The following is a 21032-nucleotide window of genomic DNA, read 5'->3' as shown; positions in this document are numbered from 1 at the left end:
AGGTGAACTCGGGAAACACCGTAGCAGAACGTGAAAATCTCTGACAGTCTCAGAGTTGTAGTCGCTCCTTTGGAGATTGTAAGGAGTGTCTGGATATCCAAGAACAGAGTGACCCTCAGTCTGATCCCGGAGTGACCGTCAGTCTGACAGAGACTAGAGTGGCCATCAGTCTGACCCCAGGCTGATTCAGTGACCTTATGATTTTTAGCTCCCTGAAAGCTCATGTGTGTTACAGCTGCAGCAACTCAAACAGTCGGAATGGAACCTGTCCTGGGAGGAAAGTGGAAGTTACTGTGAGGGAGAGTTGAGATAAGCAACGCATGAGTCAGTCACACGTGGAATTACAGTTTCTCAGTCTAATCATCCTTTCCCGACTCTGTCCCTTTCTGTAAAGCTTTTCAATCAGTTCAGAGTGTCGTTGGAACTGGGAGTGGCTTTGTTTTTCTGACACTGACCAGTATCCTGGCCTCCAGAATATTTCCCCAGTCCAGTGAAGATGGACAGGTCAAGGAGGCAGGATGAGGTGGTAGGTAGGAAATGGAGGTGCGGCTTGAGGTGGGAGGAGGGGATGGGTGAGAGGAAGAACAGGTTAGGGAGGCAGAGACAGGCTGGGCTGGTTTTAGGATGCAGTGGGGGGAGGGGACGAACTGGGCTGGTTTTGGAATGCAGTGGGGGAGGGGAGATTTTGAAGCTGGTGAAGTCCACATTGATACCATTGGGCTGCAGGGTTCCCAGGCGGAATATGAGTTGCTGTTCCTGCAACCTTCGGGTGGCATCATTGTGGCACTGCAGAAGGCCCATGATGGACATGTCGTCTGAGGACTGGGAAGGGGAGTGGAAATGGTTCGCGACTGGGAGGTGCAGTTGTTTGTTGCGAACCGAGCGGAGGTGTTCTGCAAAGCGGTCCCCAAGTCTCCGCTTGGTTTCCCCAATGTAGAGGAAGCCACACCGGGTGCAATGGATACAATATACCACATTGGCAGATGTGCAGGTGAACATCTGTTTGATATGGAAGGTCATCCTGGGGCCTGGGATAGGGGTGAGGCAGGAGGTGTGGGGGCAAGTGTCGCATTTCCTGCGGTTGCAGAGGAAGGTGCTGGGTGTGGTGGGGTTGGAGGGCAGTGTGGAGCGAACAAGGGAGTCACGGAGAGAGTGGTCTCTCTGGAAAGCAGACAGGGGTGGGGATGGAAAAATGTCTTGGGTGGTGGGGTCGGATTGTAGATGGCGGAAGTGTCAGAGGATGATGCGTTGTATCCGGAGGTTTGTGGGGTGGTACGTGAGAACGAGGGGGATCCTCTTTGGGCGGTTGTGGCGGGGGCGGGGTGTGAGGGATGTGTTGCGGGAAATGCAGGAGACGCAGTCAAGGGCGTTCTCGACCACTGTGGGGGGAAAGGTGCGGTCCTGGAAGAACGTGGACATCTGGGATGTGCGGGAGTGGAATGCCTCATCCTGGGAGCAGATGCGGCGGAGGCGAAGGAATTGGGAATAGGGGATGGAATTTTTGCAGGAGGGTAGGTGGGAGCAGGTGCCTTACCTGGTCTGGCTCTACATGTGACTCCAGACCCACAGCAATGTGGTTGACTCCTATTGATCTCTGGGTAATTAGGGATGGGCAATAAATGCTGAACCAGCCAACAATGCCCACACCCCATGAACAAATAAAGAAAAACTTCTCCCTTGCCTCTTTTGCACCTGAGCCATGTGGCCAGGCTCAACTAAAAGGGCTGAATCCCTGCTCAGTTGCACAGGAGGATCCCAGGCAGCTGACACTGTCTCTGAAAGGAACTGAGGGAATATTGTGCCCAAAATGACTGGAACAAGCCCACACTGTGAGGGGAGCACAGTGCCAGCTCCTGACTGTAACGGCGGGGGGGGGGGGGGGTCCACAGTACCAGCTCCGCACTGTGAGAGGGGGCACAGTGCCAGCTCCTGACTGTAACGGGGGGCACAGTGCCAGCTCCACACTGTGAGGGGGGGCACAGTGCCAGCTCCTGACTAACGGGGGGCACAGTGCCAGCTCTGCACTGTGAGAGGGGGCACAGTGCCAGCTCCTGACTAACGGGGGGCACAGTACCAGCTCCGCACTGTGAGGGGGGGCACAGTGCCAGCTCCGCACTGTGAGAGGGGGCACAGTGCCAGCTCCTGACTAACGGGGGGCACAGTACCAGCTCCGCACTGTGAGGGGGGGCACAGTGCCAGCTCCGCACTGTGAGAGGGGGCACAGTGCCAGCTCTCCGCACTGTAAGTGGGGCACAGTACCAGCTCTTCGCACTGTGAGAGTGGGCACAGTGCCAGCTCTCCGCACTGCGAGAGGGGGCACAGTGCCAGCTCTCCGCACTGCGAGAGGGGGCACAGTGCCAGCTCTCCGCACTGCGAGAGGGGGCACAGTGCCAGCTCTCCGCACTGCGAGAGGGGGCACAGTGCCAGCTCTCCGCACTGTGAGAGGGGGCACAGTGCCAGCTCTCCGCACTGTGAGAGTGGGCACAGTGCCAGCTCTCCGCACTGTGAGAGGGGGCACAGTGCCAGCTCTCCGCACTGTGAGAGGGGGCACAGTGCCAGCTCTCCGCACTGTGAGAGTGGGCACAGTGCCAGCTCTCCGCACTGTGGGAGTGGGCACAGTGCCAGCTCTCCGCACTGTGAGAGGGGGCACAGTGCCAGCTCTCCGCACTGTGAGAGTGGGCACAGTGCCAGCTCTCCGCACTGTGAGAGGGGGCACAGTGCCAGCTCTCCGCACTGTGAGAGGGGGCACAGTGCCAGCTCTCCGCACTGTGAGAGGGGGCACAGTGCCAGCTCCGCACTGTAAGGGGGGCACAGTACCAGCTCCGCACTGTGAGGGGGGCACAGCGCCAGCTCCGCACTGTAAGGTGGGGCACAGTACCAGCTCCACACTGAGAAAGGGGGCACAGTGCCCACCCTCCCCAATGCGAGGGGGGGCACAGAGCCAGCCCTCCGCACTGTGAGGGGGGCACAGCGCCAGCTCAACACTGTAGAGTACAGAGGGCAGTGAGTAGAGGTTGTTTCCTCAGAGTGTAGATAATTTGACTGACAGCACTACCGACAAGTCAGTGGTGTAATTTACTGGTCAGACAAACCTCAGTTACAAACAGCGAAAAAGAATTTCTTCCATCCTGCTGGTTTGAGTCACCGTGTACTCATGGGGAACAGGAGGAAGTCAAACAGGGGAACTGATTGCTGAAGTTAAATCAGGCTGAGCAGGAACCCAAGTGAAATATGTTGGAAAAGCTAGTCCTCAAATTTTTAGTCTGAAGTCATCAGATTATAGTGCATGCCATCTGTTGCTGTAGAAACTGCTCTGGATTTGGAGTTTGACCATGTCATAAAGAATAAAAAGACTTGTGTCCGGATTTAGCTTACAGCGTCTGAATGGCAGACTGACACGGTGCCGCCCGGCTGCAATGTGCTCTGTACCAGGCTCTGTGACCACTGACACCAAATAACTTGACAGTAACATTTTATTAGATACATGGGAGGCCGGGGACTGGGGATTATCAGATTCTGCGTCAGTGTTAAACATCAACATCAACAGCAGGCAGTAACAAACATGTGAAACAAGATAAACTTCAACTTTTAAAATGTTCTTCCCAAACAATTGGCACCAAACTCCAACCAAACCCACCAGCTCCGAGCTCCTGCCCACTCTCACCTCCTCTCCCTCCCTGTTACAAACTCACTCTGAGCACAGCATCGCACTCCAGGGTAATGCAGGGGGGTGGAGAGGGGGCTCAACAGGAGCCAGGGGTGGAAGGGATGTGGGTGAACAGGTGCTGGCTGGGGGGTAAACAGGAGCCAGTGATACTATCATTGGGGTGGGGTTACAAAGTATCCTGTGCTCTTCCAATTGAGAATCCTGTAAAATACCCCTCAATCCCAGGGAATGACCCCTCCATAATCCTGGGGAACCCTGCTCCCTACTTCACTGGAGTTCCCAAGCTCAGCACACTGGTTAAAGGCAGTGATACAGTGAGTGGGCAGGTACTAACACTAACCCCTCAATGGATATGCCCCAGTTCAACACAGCAACTGGACTTAAATACTGAAATATATATTTGCTCTCCGCAAGCACCTCCAGGCAGTCGCAGGGTCTGTACTGTCCCTCACTGGCTTTAGCTTTTACCATCTCTGCTTCACTCAGACTAGCAATTCAATGTTAACACTTTCCTTGCCATCTCCGAATCAGACTTTGCCACCAGGAGACACAGTTTGTTTCCAGAAGATCTGAGCAGCTCCCGACCCCTATGTTTACAAAAAGAAACTGAGTGTGAATTGAAATGCAACACAGATAAAATCAGAGACTGAATCAGTACGCACCCCCACTCAGCTAGCACCTACCCATTTAGCAGTACCATCACCTACTCAGAGTAAAGCTCCCTCTACACTGTCCCCCATCAAACACTTCCAGGATAGGGTCAGGACGGGGTTAGACACAGTAAAACTCCCTCTACACTGTCGCCACAGAAACCCTGACAAAATGACGAATGCCAGGAGCCCTCCATTTTATCACGATGGGATGTTTGTGGAAACCATAGTGAATACTTTACCCAAAGGACCTGAAGCCAGAGAGCTACTGCTGAAACAACCATTGGCTGCCTCTCCCTAGCCCCTTCCAAGCACAGCCTTCCTGAAACACTAACCGCTGGTAATCCAGGCCCACCAAGGTGGTACCATTCACAGCCAGGATCCGATCACCCCGGCTCAGCTTCTGACATCCTGCAGCTGGTGAGTCAGGCACCAGTGACTTGATGTAAATTCCACTCCGATTTAACGGGGTTCTCTGTGAGGTGAAAAGAAATAGAATATTCAGCTCTTAAAGTGTCACATTTCTCAAATGATTCAGCTGCGTAAACATGTCTATGTTGGTACAGTCAGACAGAGGGACACTACAGCCTGATACAGCCAGTCACTGAGGGACACTACAGCCTGATACGGCCAGTCACTGAGGGACACTACAGCCTGATACGGCCAGACACTGAGGGACACTACAGCCTGATACAGTCAGACACTGTGTGCACAGTATAGACTGATACAGTCGGACACTACAGCCTGATACAGTCAGACACTGTGGGCACAGTATAAACTGATACAGTCAGACACTGTGGGCACAGTATAAACTGATACAGTCAGACACTAAGGGACACTGCCGCCTGAATACAGTCAGACACTGAGGGACATTGCAGCCTGAATAGTGAGACACTGTGGGCACAGCACAGCGTGATACAGTCACACACTGTGGGCACGGTACAATCAGCACTGTCCAACCAGGTACACTTAGAAACACCAAGGGACAGCGCAGTCCAATACATAAACAGAAACATAAAGCAAATGCTGATGATCTGAAATAAAAACAGCTCCTCATTTCCCTTTTGTGCACCTCACAGCCTTCAGGGTTATCCTCCATTTTCCAGAGAGCCCTTTACGCCACTCCCCACCCACTCCCACATCCCAGTGAACTGTCTTTTTGTAAGGTGGGCACTTTGCAAGGTGGTTACAATCCAGGTGAAGTATGCAGGTTAGAACAGGTTGGTACGCAGCTACAGTAAAGGATGGGACAGTTGGGCAGTCTGTGGAACACTACAGTCTGAAACAGCTCGGCACTGAGTTACTGGGCTTTAACTCCCAAATTGAAGTGACATTGGACAAAGGTCAGAGTTGACACAACAGTCTTCATGATATTAAACAGTTAGACTTTATACACACGTCCCTCTCCTCTGCCAGAATCGTCCTCCAGACATCTGGCTCCAAGCTCCGGAAATCAGCCCCTTCTCCAGTTCCTTCTCCGGCCCCTCCTCCGGTTCCTTCTCCGGCCCCTCCTCCGGTTCCTTCTCCGGCCCCTCCGGTTCCTTCTCCGGCCCCTCCTCCAGCTCCCCCTCCGGTTCCTTCTCCGGCTCCCCCTCCGGTTCCTTCTCCGGCCCCTCCTCCAGCTCCCCCTCCGGTTCCTTCTCCGGCCCCTCCTCCAGCTCCCCCTCCGGTTTCTTCGCCGGCCCCTCCTCCAGCTCCTTCTCCGGTTTGGGTAAAGGAGAGGATCAGCAACTGTCCCTTTCCCAAGATCTTCCCTCAGGACCCAGAGTCAATTTGTCTGTCAGCTGATTATCATTTGGAGTCAGGTTCGTGGCCCTGCCTTTCCCTCAGAGAAACAGGAGACCTTCCCCAGAACATCCCAGAGATTATTCTCAGCCCTTGGCTGAATCGTATCATGGCTGATGGTCTGGAAGAGCGAGAGCAGGGGCTAGAGGGAGAGATTGAGAGAGCCTGGGGATAAGGGGGGAGGAGGGAGTAAGCGTGGACTGGAGGAGGGGTAAATGGGAGAATGGAGAGTGAGATCGGCAAGGCTGAACTGTAGGTGGGAGTTTATGGGGAGTGGGTGGCGAGGGGATGATGGCAATGGAGTGATCAGCAGTATTCCCACTGTGAAGTCTGGGTTGTGTTCCTGTGTCACATTCAGGCTGGGGATCTGACAGTTCAGTTTTCTTCCTCACTCTACCCCTTTAAAGAGCAAGCACTAAGCAAACAAACGCCCTCAGATTTTGTTGGGGGTGAAGGGTTTTTCCTCGGCTAGTTTGCTCTCCTGAGGGCTCCCGGTGTGTGGAATTTGTACAATGTACGTGGAAACATTAACTTGAGCCAGAGCCTGTCTCCCCTACAGCAGCAGCTTCTCATTCTCTCAGTGATGGGGCCAGGGTCCAGACAACCTCCGTTAGTTATGAAGCAGCTTATAAATCACCAGGAGGACGGAATTCCGTTAGATTCCAGATTCGAACTCCAAATCGGAGTGTTGCCAAGGTAACAACTTCCTCCAATTCACAATGGAAAATTTTGCTCACAGGCCAAGGTCTGGGACAGGAATAGAATGTTCTATCTGATCACTTACTCCCAACACATTCCAGATGCTGTCATCCTCTCCACCTTTTCCCATAAACCTCATGGAGCAGCTCTGGGAGAGTAGGGAGCCTGCTGTAGGTACCCAGGGAGTATTACAGAGAAAGGAACGCACAGCCTACACTGGTAGAAAATCAGGAGGCTTCTCCCCAGAGGCCTGGCCAACATTCCTCACTGAGCCACGCTGACAAAAACAAATTCTGTGGTCACACTGCTCTTTGTGGGATCTTACTGTGCGCACACTGGCTGGCACTTTTTTACTTTACCTTACGTAGTGTCTACACTCCAGAAGTACTTTGAGACATGCTAAGGTTATCAAAGGTATTATATAAATGTAAGTGACTTTGTAACAGCACAGGCCTGGAACTGAGCTTGGCTCCAACCCAAGCTCTCACTCAGAAACACAAATTTGTCCCAGTGCAGGAGGAGGCCATTTGGCCCGCTGCGTCTGTACTGGCTGTCTCATGAGCAAATCATTTAGCACAGGTCACTGTTTCTGCTCTGATCCTACTCCCAGTTGCTGCTTGCTCAGACCAAAGGAGTATGATTATCTTTGGACCAGTACTGGTCTCCATGGAGATCACAGTACTACCTACCACACAGACAGATACACACAGACACACTTGTCTTTCCTTGTACACCTGGCTCAATGTTCACATGGACCCCAATGTAGCCTGACCCTATACCCACATACACTCAGGCCCCTTACACAGTCAGTACCCGTGTACACCCAGGTCGCATATACACCTGAATCCACATATAGCCAGGCCCTAAATACAGCCGGACCTGTTCACCCCAGGCCCCACATCCTCCCAGACCCATGCACATCCAGGCTCCCTAAACACCTGGGCCCTGTACACTCAGGCCTCACACACACCCTGTCCCTCTGAATGTCTGTGGCCCAGGCATCCTGAATGATCAGCAGGAGCCTTGCACTCCCCCCCCACCACCCCACATCCTTCTGTCGGTTGGAGATGGAGTTTCTAGGGAACAAGACAAGGGCTCTGTTGTCAGCTGAGTGCACACAGCACCCACTGCCTTTAATGAAAAGATCCCACAACAACGATCTGAAAGCAGGATGAGGGAATGTCCCCAAGCCCTGACTACCCTCAACTCAAACTGCAAAAGCTGGTTTTCTGACACTGTCACACCACCATTCCTGGAAGGTTGCCATGTACAAACTCACTGCTGCATTTTCTACATTGTTAAGATAAACTGGAATGTAAAATTCAACTGGCATATGAATAGTAACAAATAGGACCAATAAGGGACATCGCATACGGGATGAGATTCCGAAAGGAAAGTTTAAGGGGCTAGGAAAGGGATGGAAAGCAGGAGCTCAATGGCAGTATTCCTGGGATCAATCCCATCACCACATGCTCACTACTCCGAAACCTGGAAGAGTGATCCAGCAACAAAATGGAGAAGGTGAAGCAGGAAGGGCTTGAGATTTATGGGGCTTTGAGACTAGTTCAGAAGCAGGTGGGACTTACACAAGGTGAATGGTTACACCTTTAAAAGATCAGGAGGAATTATTCTATATCAAAGTGATAAGTCATCATTCTGTGACCAGGAATCAAGCCGGGCCTCAGCAGTGAGAGCACGGAATCCTAACCACCAGGCCAACAGGGAAATTAAGACAAGGAGAGATATCCACACAGGTGGATTTTCAGCTATTTGAGAGGGATTCCCCTTGTGTCCTGTTAGGAAGGCAGCAGCCTGAGAGAGGATTCAGACAGGAGAAAGCTGCTTTTGGGATGGCGAAACGTTGTAAACAAAGTGAAATGCAGTTAAAACAACTGCCAACACCAAATAGAGTTAAAATATGGAGCAAGAGTATTTTTGTTAAAAAGGGAGAATTGACCTTAACATGAAGAATTTGTCATTTAAATTTGTAAATGATGTAGATCATTCCAAAACCAGGCTCCTAATTCTAAACAAGGAAAACTGTGATGGTATAGGGGACAAGCTGGCTGTGGTGCACTGGCAAAATACAAGAGCTACTGTTTAAAAAAAAGGCATTACTCCCTTTAAGACACAAAATCCAACAAGAAATGTGAGTCGACCAGAACTAACAAAGGAGGAGGTTTACAATTACACCAAACAAGTAGTTAGCCTGAGATCAGGAACAATTCGAAATACAACAGGAGGATCAAGAAACTAAAGAACAGGGAATAGAATATGAACATAGGTTATAAAGAAATCTAACAATTGGCCGTAAAAGCTTCTATAATTTTATAAACAGTTTAGCAAAGACAAATGTGTCCCTTGTAAGCACAGGTGGAATAATTTATAATGGGAAATAGCAGTAAATAATTGCTTTGCATGTGGAGAAAGGAATCTGCTAGGAATGACAGATTCAAGGAACCAGTGTGAATGAGGAACTGAAAGAAAATTACATCTGTTAAAATGAAACTGAGATACTAACGGTCTTATGGGGCGCAAGCTGAAAACCTGTTGGAACGACCTACACGTTGAAACAGGTTGCTACAGAGAAAGAAATGCATTGATGACCGTCTTTCAAAATCCTATTGGTTCTGGAGTGGTGCATGCAGAGCTGTTCATTATCATCATGGCCGTCAATCCAACTCAGTTACCAGTTCCTGCTGCTCCCTTGATCTGCGCACAGCGTGCAAAAGCAAGGAAACGATGCTCATCAGATTATGTTCAAATCATGAGCAATGCTCTTTTCAGCCTCAAATGGAGCACTGCGACCAATTCTGGACACTGCACTTAAGAAAGGATATTAGAGAGATTCATGAGGACTGTTCCAGGGATGACAGACTTCAGTTATGTGGAAAGGCCAGAGGTGGAGACATTGTTTCCCTTCGACAAGATGGGAAATGGTCAAAATCATGGAAGAGTCGATAGGGACAAACTGTTCCCATTGGTGGAAAGATTGAGAACCAGAGGACACAGATTTAGATGATTGCTAGAAGTAGCGAGGAAAACATTCACACAGCACGTGGTTAGGATCAGGAGGATGAGGCCTGAGAGCATGGTGGAAGCAGTTTCCATTGTGGCTTTCATGAAGGAACTGGATAATGAGCTGAGCAGAAGGATTTCGCAGAAATGTGGGAAAAAAGGTAGTGAGGGGGACTTGATGATCTGTTCTTGCAGTAGGCCAGCATGGACGCAACGAGATACTGAATGGCCTTCTTTTGCACTGAAACAATTCTGTGCTTCTATGATTATAACAGCGACTGCAGGTCAAAAAGTTACCCTAACCTGAATTAGGAGGAACATTTGTAACTGTGATACAGTGAGTGACACACTCTGAATAATTACAGACTGTATGCAGTTTGCCCAGTGAGTGACACTTATTCTGCTTGAGTTTGAGACATACAATTAGGGTATTTATTGCCAGATTACTGAATTAGGTCAGTCAATTAGAAAAATAAGGCTTGTAGTAATGTGCTTTTCTCACCAGCCCATCCACTAACGCCAGACCCAGGCCATGAGGCCCTCTTTCTAAGTCAACAGTGAACACCTCATCACCAGGCTCGCTCTTCTGTTGAGTGCAGCTATCTGGGGAGAAAGAACAAAGTGAAAGTCAATCTAACCACAGCTCATGGTGCAGTTCACTGCACTTCTCAGCACTCATCATGGAGTAGGATTAGAGACACTTACAAAGGGAAAGATGAATGAAACAAAAATACACAGAAAAACAGGGTAGAAAAGGCCAGATACTTCCAGGAACATACTCAGGGAGGGAGAAAAGATGGCAGGGGAAATAAAGGGGAGAAACAGAGACAGAGAGAAAGTAGTCACTGTGGGAATGCAGGAAATACAGCAGCCAACTGTCCAATGTCCAGGTCTTGCTGCATTTGGTTATGGACAGCTTCAGTATCTGAGGAGCTGTGAGTGGTGCTGACCACTGAATATTAACCGTATCAGTGTTACCACTTGAACAGCAGCTAACACTTTGACAAAGAAAGAACAAGAGATACAGAATGAAAGCTGTCTCGGACCATGCACATTTTTCAAAGTGAATCAGAGTTGAGCAGAAAAGGATGAGAGGATCAAGGTACCTGCCCTTTCGCTTTCTGGACGTATCTGTGACTCTGCAGCTAGCTGAAACCTCTAGTTCCGTTTAGGCAATAGAATGAACCAAGGTCCATCTAATGTCAGCTTTTCCAACTTTAATAATATTTCAATAACCTCTCTCACAACCCAGCCCAGCTCCAGCTTCAAATTCACTAAAACTCAGCCCAAATTCTTGGCAGTAGAAGAATAGAGATGTTCACTCAGTGTTTGTTTCTGGAATGTTCTGAATAGATAATCCCCACGATATTCTGGCAATAATGTACACCCCACTGTTTCAGAGCCTCTCATCCCTGTTGCTGTTGGCTTCTCTCCCAGGTTAAAAGCTCCAAGTTCCAGTTTGGAAAACTTTCAAGTGGCCTAATTCCTGATAATGATAGTTCTTGGGACAAGAGCACATTCCCAGCATTGTAGACATCGAAGACGAGTTCAGAGGTGAGCCTGACCTTGGCTGTACACTGTGTATTCAGCTGTTCCACACAACCCTGACAGCAGCCAGAGGCGCTGCAGTCGAAAACATTCTCTCCTTTAATCAGCAGAGGTCCTTCACTTTGGGTTTCTCAGCCTTTCTCCCTTAGGCACTTTTCACCGCTGGGTACAGTATTGGGGGATATCCCCTGAGTTCCAGTAGTAGGAGTACAGTGCTGGGGATCCCCTGGGATCCAGTAAAGGAGGTCATCATAGAGTACAGTGCCAGGGAAGTAACTCTGAGGTATAGTATTGGGTGATAAGCCTGCAGTACAATACTGGAAGGATGGGTACTTCCAGACAACAGAATTCGGTAAAGATCCTTTTCTATCTTGCCAAAGCATTTAGGACAGAGATAAGGAGGAACGTCTTTACTCAGAAGGTAGTGTATGTTTGGAACTCTCTGTCCCAGAGGACTGTGAAGCTCAGTCATTGAGTGGTTGAAGAGAGAGACTGATACTTTCCAGCCATGACTGAGTCATAGGGCCACAATGTCAAGCAAAGACGGGATGGTACAGGAACACGACGTTGAGACAGTGGGTCAGCCATGGTCTAGAATGGTGGCACAGGCTCAGGGGTCGAATGGCCCCCTCCTGCTCCTGTGAATCGATCCCTGCATCGATTCTGTGCTCACCACATTATGGCCGTGATGGGTTAGATTTTTTGGAGGCCAGCAATTGCCATGTGCCAGGACCTGCTAGTGAGGGGTTAAAGAAAGGCACAGCAGCAGCTGAGCAGACCTTGGGACTGACCCCAGTCTCATACTGATTTCTTTTAAGGTTAATGTGTGACCAAGCGTCAGGTGGGTTTTGTTGACAAATAGTTTGAGTGAGCCAGATTCTGAATATTCCGTGAAGGTACTTTCTGTATACATTTTTGCTTCAATTGCAACTGAGGAAGATTAGTTTAGCCTCGTAGTTTGATTGTGTGTTGAATTAGTGGATTGCAGACAGTACAGAGACTGACAACAGAGTTTAGGGCAGGGCCCACGAGCTGGAACATTCCTGCTCACCTACTGCTTCAGCCTGTCCATGAAGCCTCTCCTTGTGGAATACCCAGCGGGCTATCACATATGACACTGGAATACAAGCATGGGCACTTGGGAACGGCACTGAGAGGGCATTGACTAGGCAGACCCTACTGCAAGAGACTGCACCTCCAGCTGAGGTGGTGAGTCTCATGTATCATGCTGCTTATTATTATAGTTCCTTCTTATAGAGGGTGGCCAGTGTGCGTCAGTGAACAAAGGACAAAGAACAAGGAAAATTACAGCACAGGAACAGGACTTTCGGCCCTCCAAGCCTGCGCCGATCAAGATCCTCTGTCTAACCTGTCAATTATTTTAAGGGTCTGTATCCCTTTGCTCCCCACCCATCCATGTACCTGTCCAGATCCATCTTAAAAGACGCTAACGTGTCTGTGTCTACCACCTCCGCTGGCAACGCGTTCCAGGCACCCACCACCCTCTGTGTAAAGAACTTTCCACGCATATCTCCCTTAAACTTTCCTCCTCTCACTTTGAACTCATGACCCTAGTAATTGAGTCCCCCACTCTGGGAAAAAGCTCCTTGCTATCCACCCTGTCTATACCCCTAATGATTTTGTAGACCTCAATCAGGTCCCCCCCCTCAATCTCCATCTTTCTAATGAAAATAATCCTAATCTACTCAACCTCTCTTCATAGCTAGCACCCTCCATACCAGGCAACATCCTGGTGAACCTCCTCTGCACCCTCTCCAAAGCGTCCACATCCTTTGGTAATGTGGTGACCAGAACTCTACACAGTACTCCAAATGCAGCCGAACCAAAGTCTTATACAACGGTAACATGACCTGCCAACTCTTGTACTCAATACCCCGCCCAATGAAGGAAAGCATGCCGTATGCCTTCTTACCCACCCTACTGACCTGCGTTGTCACCTTCAGGGAACAATGGGCCTGAACACCCAGATCTCTCTGTTAATCAATTTTCCCTAGGACTTTTCCATTTATTCAATTTTCCCTTGGACTTTTCCATTTAGTGGTTAAGGAAAAGTTTAAAATTTCTCCTCAAAAGGCCACATTCCAAAAACTGCTCCCTCCATTGACAGACAGGACAGGCTGGAGGCCTCTCATTGTTCTTGTTTCTCATTAATCCACTTGTGGATCATGGGTGCCAGTGGACAGGCCAAAATTTATTGCTCATCCCTTGAAAAGGCAGTCGTGTGCTGCCTTCTTGAACTGTTGCAGTCTATGTGCTGTAGGTTGACTCAAAATGCCCTTAGAGAGGATATTCCAGGATTTTGACCCAGCAACACTGAAGGAACAGCAGTATATTTTGAAGTCAGGATGGTGAGTGGCTTGGTTAAGAACTGACAGGTGATGGTGTTCAAATGTATCTGCTGACACTGTCCTTCCAGATGGTTGTGGTCACAGGTCTGTAAGGTGCTGTCTGAGAATCTTTGGTGAATTTCCGCAGTACATCCCTGTAGATGGTACTCACTGCTGCTACTGAGTGTCGGTGGTGGAGGGAGTGGATGCTTGTGGATGTGGTGCCAATCAAGTGGCTGCTTTGTCTTCAATGGTGTTGAGCTCCTTGAGTGTTGTTGGAGCTGCCCCCATCCAGGCAAGTGGGGAGTGTTCCATCCCACTCCTGACTTGTGCCTTGTCGATGGTGGACAGATGTTTGAGAGACATGGGGTGAGTTACTCACCAAAGTTCCAGCCTGTAACCTGCTCTTGTAGTCACTGTATTTAAATGGTTAGTACAGTCGAGTTTCTGGTCAATGGTAATCCTCAGGAATGTGACAGTGGGAGATGCAGCAATGGTAATGCTTTTGAACATCAAGGGGCACAGTTAGATTCTCTCCTATAGGAGATGGTCATTGCCCTGGCACTTGTGTGGCATGTATGTTACTTGTCACTTTTCAGCCCAATCTGAAACATATTGTATGTGTTTGAACCCAAACCAGATAAATTGACATCAGTGTTACAGTTAACACTCACACAGAGCTCACTCCACCTTCATGGATTCTGAAGCATTAAAGCATACCTGGAAGTCCATAAGGCTATGGACCTTAAGACTATAAGATACAGGTGCAGAATTAGGCAATTTGACCCATAGAGTCTACTCCGCCATTTGATCAGGCCTGATATGTTTCTCAACCCCATTCTCCTGCCTTCTCCCAAAAACCCTTGATCGCTTACTCATCAAGAACCTATCCACCTCAGTCATAAAGACACTCAGTGACTTGGCCTCCACAGCCCATGAGTTCCACAGATTCACCAACTTCCAGCTGAAGAAATTCTTCCTCATCTCAGTTCAAAAAGGTTGTCCTTTCACTCTGATATGCCCTCAGGTTCTAGTCTCTCCTACTAGGAGAAATGTCTTCTCCATGTCTATTCGATCCAGGCCACTGAGTATCAATACAGTGTGAAGCTGGAGGAATGCAGCAGGTCAGGCAGCATCAGAGGAGCAGGAAAATTGACATTTCGGGTCAGGACCCTTCATCAGGAAGAGTCACCACCTGATAGAAGGGTCCTGACCCAAGACATCAGCTTTCCTGCTCCTCTGATGCTGCCTGACCTGCTGCTTTCCTCCAGCTCTGCACTGTATTGACTCTGATTCCAACATCTGCAGTTCTTGCTTGCTATGAGGCCTCTCTGTATTCTGTAAGTTTCAATCATCCTTCTAAACTCCAACAGAGTCAGAGTCCTCAATCGTTCCTTATATGACCAGCCCTTCATCCCTGAATCATTCTGATAAACCTCCCCTTTTTCCTCGGATGGCAATGGCTAGCACGAGGGGACATAGGTTTAAATTGAGGGGTGATAGATATAGGACAGATGTCAGAGGTAGGTTCTTTACTCAGAGTTGTAAGGGCATGGAATGCCCTGCCTGCAACACCAACACCTTCCACCCCAACCTTCAGTTCACCTGGGCCATCTCCAGCACATCCCTCACCTTCCTGGACCTCTCAGTCTCCATCTCAGGCAACCAGCTTGTAACTTATGTCCATTTCAAGCCCACCGACTCCCACAGCTACCTAGAATACACCTTCTCCCACCCACCCTCCTGCAAAAATTCCATCCCCTATTCCCAATTCCTCCGCCTCCGCCGCATCTGCTCCCACGACAAGACATTCCACTCCCGCATATCCCAGATGTCCAAGTTCTTCAAGGACCGCAACTTTCCCCCACACAGTGATCGAGAACGTCCTCGACCACATCTCCCGTATTTCCCGCAACACGTCCCTCACACCCCGCCCCCGCCACAACGGCCGAAAGAGGATCCCCCTCGTTCTCACACACCCCCTACCAACCTCCGGATACAACGCATCATCCTCCGACACTTCCGCCATCTACAATCCGACCCCACCACCCAAGACATTTTTCCATCCCCACCCCTGTCGGCTTTCCGGAGAGACCACTCTCTCCGTGACTCCCTTGTTCGCTCCACACTGCCCTCCAACCCCACCACACCCGGCACCTTCCCCTGCAACCGCAGAAAATGCTACACTTGCCCCCACACCTCCCCCCTCACCCCTATCCCAGGCCCCAAGATGACATTCCACATTAAGCAGAGGTTCACCTGCACATCTGCCAATGTGGTATACTGCATCCACTGTACCTGGTGCGGCTTCCTCTACATTGGGGAAACCAAGCGGAGGCTTGGAGACCGCTTTGCAGAACACCTCCGCTCAGTTCGCAACAAACTACTGCACCGCCCAGTCGCAAACCATTTCCACTCCCCCACCCATTCTTTAGATGACATGTCCATCATGGGCCTCCTGCACTGCCACAATGATGCCACCCGAAGGTTGCAGGAACAGCAACTCATATTCCGCCTGGGAACCCTGCAGCCGAATGGTATCAATGTGGGCTTCACCAGTTTCAAAATCTCCCCTTCCCCAACTGCATCCCTAAACCAGCCCAGTTCGTCCCCTCCCCCCACTGCACCACACAACCAGCCCAGCTCTTCCCCTCCACCCACTGCATCCCAAAACCAGTCCAACCTGTCTCCGCCTCCCTAACCTGTTCTTCCTCTCACCCATCCCTTCCTCCCACCCCAAGCCGCACCCCCATCTACTACTAACCTCATCCCACCTCCTTGACCTGTCCGTCTTCCCTGGACTGACCTATCCCCTCCCTACCTCCCCACCTATACTCTCTCCACCTATCTTCTTTTCTCTCCATCTTCGGTCCGCCTCCCCCTCTCTCCCTATTTATTCCAGAACCCTCACCCCATCCCCCTCTCTGATGAAGGGTCTAGGCCCGAAACGTCAGCTTTTGTGCTCCTGAGATGCTGCTTGGCTTGCTGTGTTCATCTAGCCTCACATTTTGTTGTCGTGGATTCTCCAGCATCTGCAGTTCCCATTATCTCTGATACTACAGTAGTAGACTTGCCAACTTTAAGGGCACTTAAATGGTCACTGGATAACCATATGGATGATAGTGGAAGATAACAAAGTGTGGAACTGGATGAACACAGCAGGCCAAGCAGCATCTCAGGAACCCAAAAGCTGACATTTCGGGCCTAGACCCTTCATCAGAGAGAGCTCTCTGATGAAGGGTCTAGGCCCGAAACGTCGGCTTTTGTGCTCCTGAGATGCTGCTTGGCCTGCTGTGTTCGTCCAGCCTCACATTTTATTATCTTGGAATCTCCAGCATCTGCAGTTCCCATTATCTCTGATACCAGCATGAGGCATGTAGCCCAGCTTTGCTGAACAGAGTGACTGCAACATGGCATGACCTGATCAGATTTCTCCAGAAGTGACCAGAATCTGGATGGCCAAGGCTATTGTTCCTGCCACTAGCATTAATGAGGGCACTGGTTCATGCCAAGGAGTGGTGGTAACCTGTTAACCGTGTGCTGCGACACATAAAAAGGGAGAGAGATACAGAATGGCAGGAAGAGAAAGAAACAACAAGAGAGATTGGGAAGACAGAGAGCAAGCGGCAGAGATCCGATCAAGAGATAAATAGTGTTGGAAGAACAGTCCGAAGATCAGATTAGAGAAAAGAAAATGGAGAAAGAGAGTAACAGAACAAACAGAGACAGAGGGGGGATTTAGAATTCTTTGCTAATTATTCAGTACAAATTGAATCTGGGATCCATCTCAGACAGAAATTTCCTCTGTATCTAATCCTGTGCTGTCCTTTCCAGAGAGTATCTAAATCTAATGCAGTTAAAATCATGAAATGGTCACAGCAGAACAGGCCAGTCAGCCTACTGTTTCCTTGTTAACGCTCTGTCAGAGAAACTCACTGTTTCCCCACAGTTCTGAGAACCTTTTCACTTCTTTTAACTGTCTGATTCTTTCTGTCTTGGTGACCTCAATTAAATTTGCCTCCAGCGAACAGACCAGACTTGAGTCCCACAAGCTGATGCACAGAAAATGCGTTACAATTATTGGAAGCAATTCCTGAACTGAGAAGTCATATACTTCAGGATAGATTGAACAGGCTGAGGATGACCTTACACAGTTCTTTAAGATTATGGGGTTAAATAATGAACTAGTGAATATTTCTGTACCCTTTGCAGTTCCTTAACTCTACCTGTTGGGAATTGTGTACAAGACTCCTAGCAGTAGTCAGAATGTGGGAAAGAAAATAAATCAGGGGATAGAAAAGGCATCTAAAAAAGATGTCATTACAACAACCATTGGAATGGTTCAACATGCAGGTGGACTGGGAAACATCAGGTTAGTAGTAGATCCCAAAAAGAGGAATTTGTGAAATATCTACAAGAGTTTTTTTGGAACAGGTACAGCCCACTAGGCAACAAACAATTCTAGATCTGGTGATGTGTAGTGAGGTAGACTTGGGTAGGGAGCTAAAGATGAAAGCACCCTGAGGGACCAGTGACCATAATATGATGGAATTCACCCTGCAGTTTGTGAGGGAGAAGGTAGAATCAGATGTAACACTGTTACAATTAAGTAAAGGGAATTAAAAAGACATGAGGGAGGTGCTGGCCAGAGATGATTGGAAGGGGATCCTCGCAGGGAAGAGGGTAGAGCAGCAACGGCAGGAGTTTCTGGGGGTAATTTGGGAGGCACAGGAGAAATACATCCCAAGGAAGAAGAAACAAACTAAGGGGCGGACACGTGAAGGCAGGGAAAATGAGGCTGGTGAAGCAGTAATGGGGAATAAAGAAATGGCAGAGGAACTGAATAGGTATTTTGCATCACTCTTCACAGTGGAAGACACCAGCAGCATACCAGGACTTCATGAGAGTCGGGGCAGAGGTGAAGCGGCCATCACTAAGGAGAAAGTGCTGAGAAAGCTGAAAGGTCTGAGGGTGGATAAATCACCTGGACCAGTTGAACTACGCCCTCGAGTTCTGAAGGGGGATAGCTGAGGAGATTGTAAAGGCATTAGTGATGATCTTTCAGGAATCTCTGGAGACAGGGATGGTCCCAAAGGATTGGAAAATGACTCAATATAATGTTTAAGAAAGGAGGAAAGCAGAAGATATAGGCTGGTTAGACAGACCTCCACCATTGGTAAGATTTTAGAGATCATGATGAAGGATGAGATTATGGAGTATGTGGAAATACACAATAAAATAGGGCAGTGTCAGCATGGCTTTGTCAAAGAGCCGTCATGCCTGACAAATCTGTTCAAATTCTTTGAGGAAGTAATGAGCAAATTGGACTAAGGAGAGCCAGTGGATGTGATCTATTTGAGTTTCCAGAAGGTGTTTGACAAGGTGCCGCACAGGAAGCTGCTAAATAAGAGAAAGCCCATGCTGTTAGGGGTAAGGTACGGACATGAATAGAGGATTGGCTGACTGACAGAAGACACACAATGGGGAAAGAGAGATTTTTTACAGGATAGCATCCTGTGGCTAATGGAGTTCTGCAGGTCCATGTTGAAACCAATTCTATTCACATTATACATTAAAGATCTGAATGAAGGAACTGAGGGTATTGTTGCTAATTTTGCAGATGACACAAGCATATGTGGAGAGACAAGTAGTGTTGAGAAAGCGGGGAGGCGGTAGAATCACTTGGACATGCTAGGACAGTGGCAAAGAAGTGACAGATGGAATACAATGTGGGAAAATGTGCGGTTACGCGCTTTGGTAGTGAGAACGGAGATGTAGAATATTTCTAAACATGGTAAGGCTTTAGAAATCTGAAGCACAAAGGGTCTAGTTCGGGATTCTCTTAAAGTTAACAGGCAGGTTCAGTTGGCAGTTAGGAGGTCAAATGCAATGTTAGCATTAATTTTGAGAAGGCTGGAACACTAGAGCAGGGATGTACTGCTCAGGCTGTATAAAGCTCTGGTCAGGCTACATTTGGAACACTGTGAGCAGTTGTGGGCCTCAGGAATGAAATACTTTCACATGAGGACTCTGTGTCTGTACTCAATGGAGTTGAGAAGGATTTGGAGAGATTTGATTGAATCTTACAGAATACTAAGAGGCCTGGATAGAGCGGACATGGAGAATCTGTTTCCACTAGTAGGAGAGACTAGGAGCCTAGGGCACAGCCTCAGAGATAACCTTTTAGAATGGAGATGAGGAGAAATGTCTTCAGACTAATCTGTGGAACTCATTGCCACAGAGGGTTGTGGAGGCCAAATCACTGAGTGTTTTTCCTTCAGAGATAAACAGGTTCTTGATTAATAATGGGGGTTAAAGGTTATTGGGAGAAAGAGGGTGATTGGGATTGGGAAACATATCAGCCGTGATCGAATAGTGGTGCAGACTAGCTTAGTCACAGGAGACAGACGGTAACGGTGGGAGGATGCTCTTTGGAGCGGAGGGATGTGACTAGTAGTGTTTCATAGGGATCAGCGCTGGGACCTTTGCTGTTTGTGGTCCACATAAATAATCTGGAGGAAAATGTGCCTGGTCTAATTAATAAGTTTGCAGATGATACAAAGATTGATAGAGTTGCAGATAGTGAGGAAGATTGTCAGAGGATACAGCAGGATATGGATCAGTTGGAGGCTTGGCCAGAAAAATGGCAGATGGGGTTTAATCCAAACAAATGTGAGGTGATGCATTTTCAAAGGTCAAGTACAGGTGGAAATTATATGGTGAATGGCAGAATCCTTAGAGGTATTGATATGCAGAGGGATCTGGGTGTGCAGGTCCACAGGACACTGAAAGTGGCAGTGCAGGTAGATAAGGCAGTAAAAAAGGCCTTCATTGGAAGGGACAACAAGGTTCTATCTCTGAATCAATTTTAAACCCCCTTCATCGGAAGGGCATTGAGTATAAGGATAGGCAAGTTATGCTGCAGCTTTATAGAACTTTAGTTAGGCCACACTTGGAATATTGCATACAGTTCTGGTCATCAGACTACCAAAAGGATGTGGATGCTTTGGAGAGGGTACAGAAAAGGTTTACCCGGATGTTGAGATAGTAAGAACTGCCGATGCTGGAGTCTGAGATAACAGAGTGTGGAGCTGGAGGAACACAGCAGGCAAGATGATGTTTCAGGCCGTGACCCTTCTTCAGAAATGGTCCATTGAGGGGTGACCTGACAGAAGTTTATAAGATTGTGAATGGCATGGATAGATTGGCAAGTATGAGGTTTTCTCCCAGGGCGGAGGCTTCAATTACTTGGGGACACAGGTTCAAAGTCTGAGGAGGGGTGAGGTTTCAAAGTGATGCGCAAAGCAAGTTTTGCAT

At 48.8% G+C, this 21032-nt stretch overlaps 1 protein-coding gene across 3 annotated transcripts in view; it reads right to left on the bottom strand.

The window, feature by feature from the left end:
- Positions 1-3455: 3455 nt before the first annotated feature.
- The window catches only part of radil2a (Ras association and DIL domains 2a), an 83674-nt gene continuing 66097 nt past the window's right edge, over positions 3456-21032 (bottom strand). For all 3 annotated transcript variants that reach the window (XM_048555438.2, XM_048555441.2, XM_048555439.2), the window contains exons 14-16: positions 10322-10422; positions 4653-4792; positions 3456-4254 (exon numbers count right to left, since the gene is read on the bottom strand). In XM_048555438.2, coding sequence (XP_048411395.2) covers positions 4155-4254; positions 4653-4792; positions 10322-10422 — 341 coding nt within the window. In that variant the 3' untranslated portion in view covers positions 3456-4154. The remainder of the gene's footprint in view (positions 4255-4652; positions 4793-10321; positions 10423-21032) is intronic.

Source organism: Stegostoma tigrinum, chromosome 22 (assembly GCF_030684315.1).
Source record: "Stegostoma tigrinum isolate sSteTig4 chromosome 22, sSteTig4.hap1, whole genome shotgun sequence".
NCBI classification, from domain to species: domain Eukaryota; kingdom Metazoa; phylum Chordata; class Chondrichthyes; order Orectolobiformes; family Stegostomatidae; genus Stegostoma; species Stegostoma tigrinum.
Note: the sequence above shows the minus strand (reverse complement) of the source record. Positions and strands in the feature narration are given on the sequence as shown.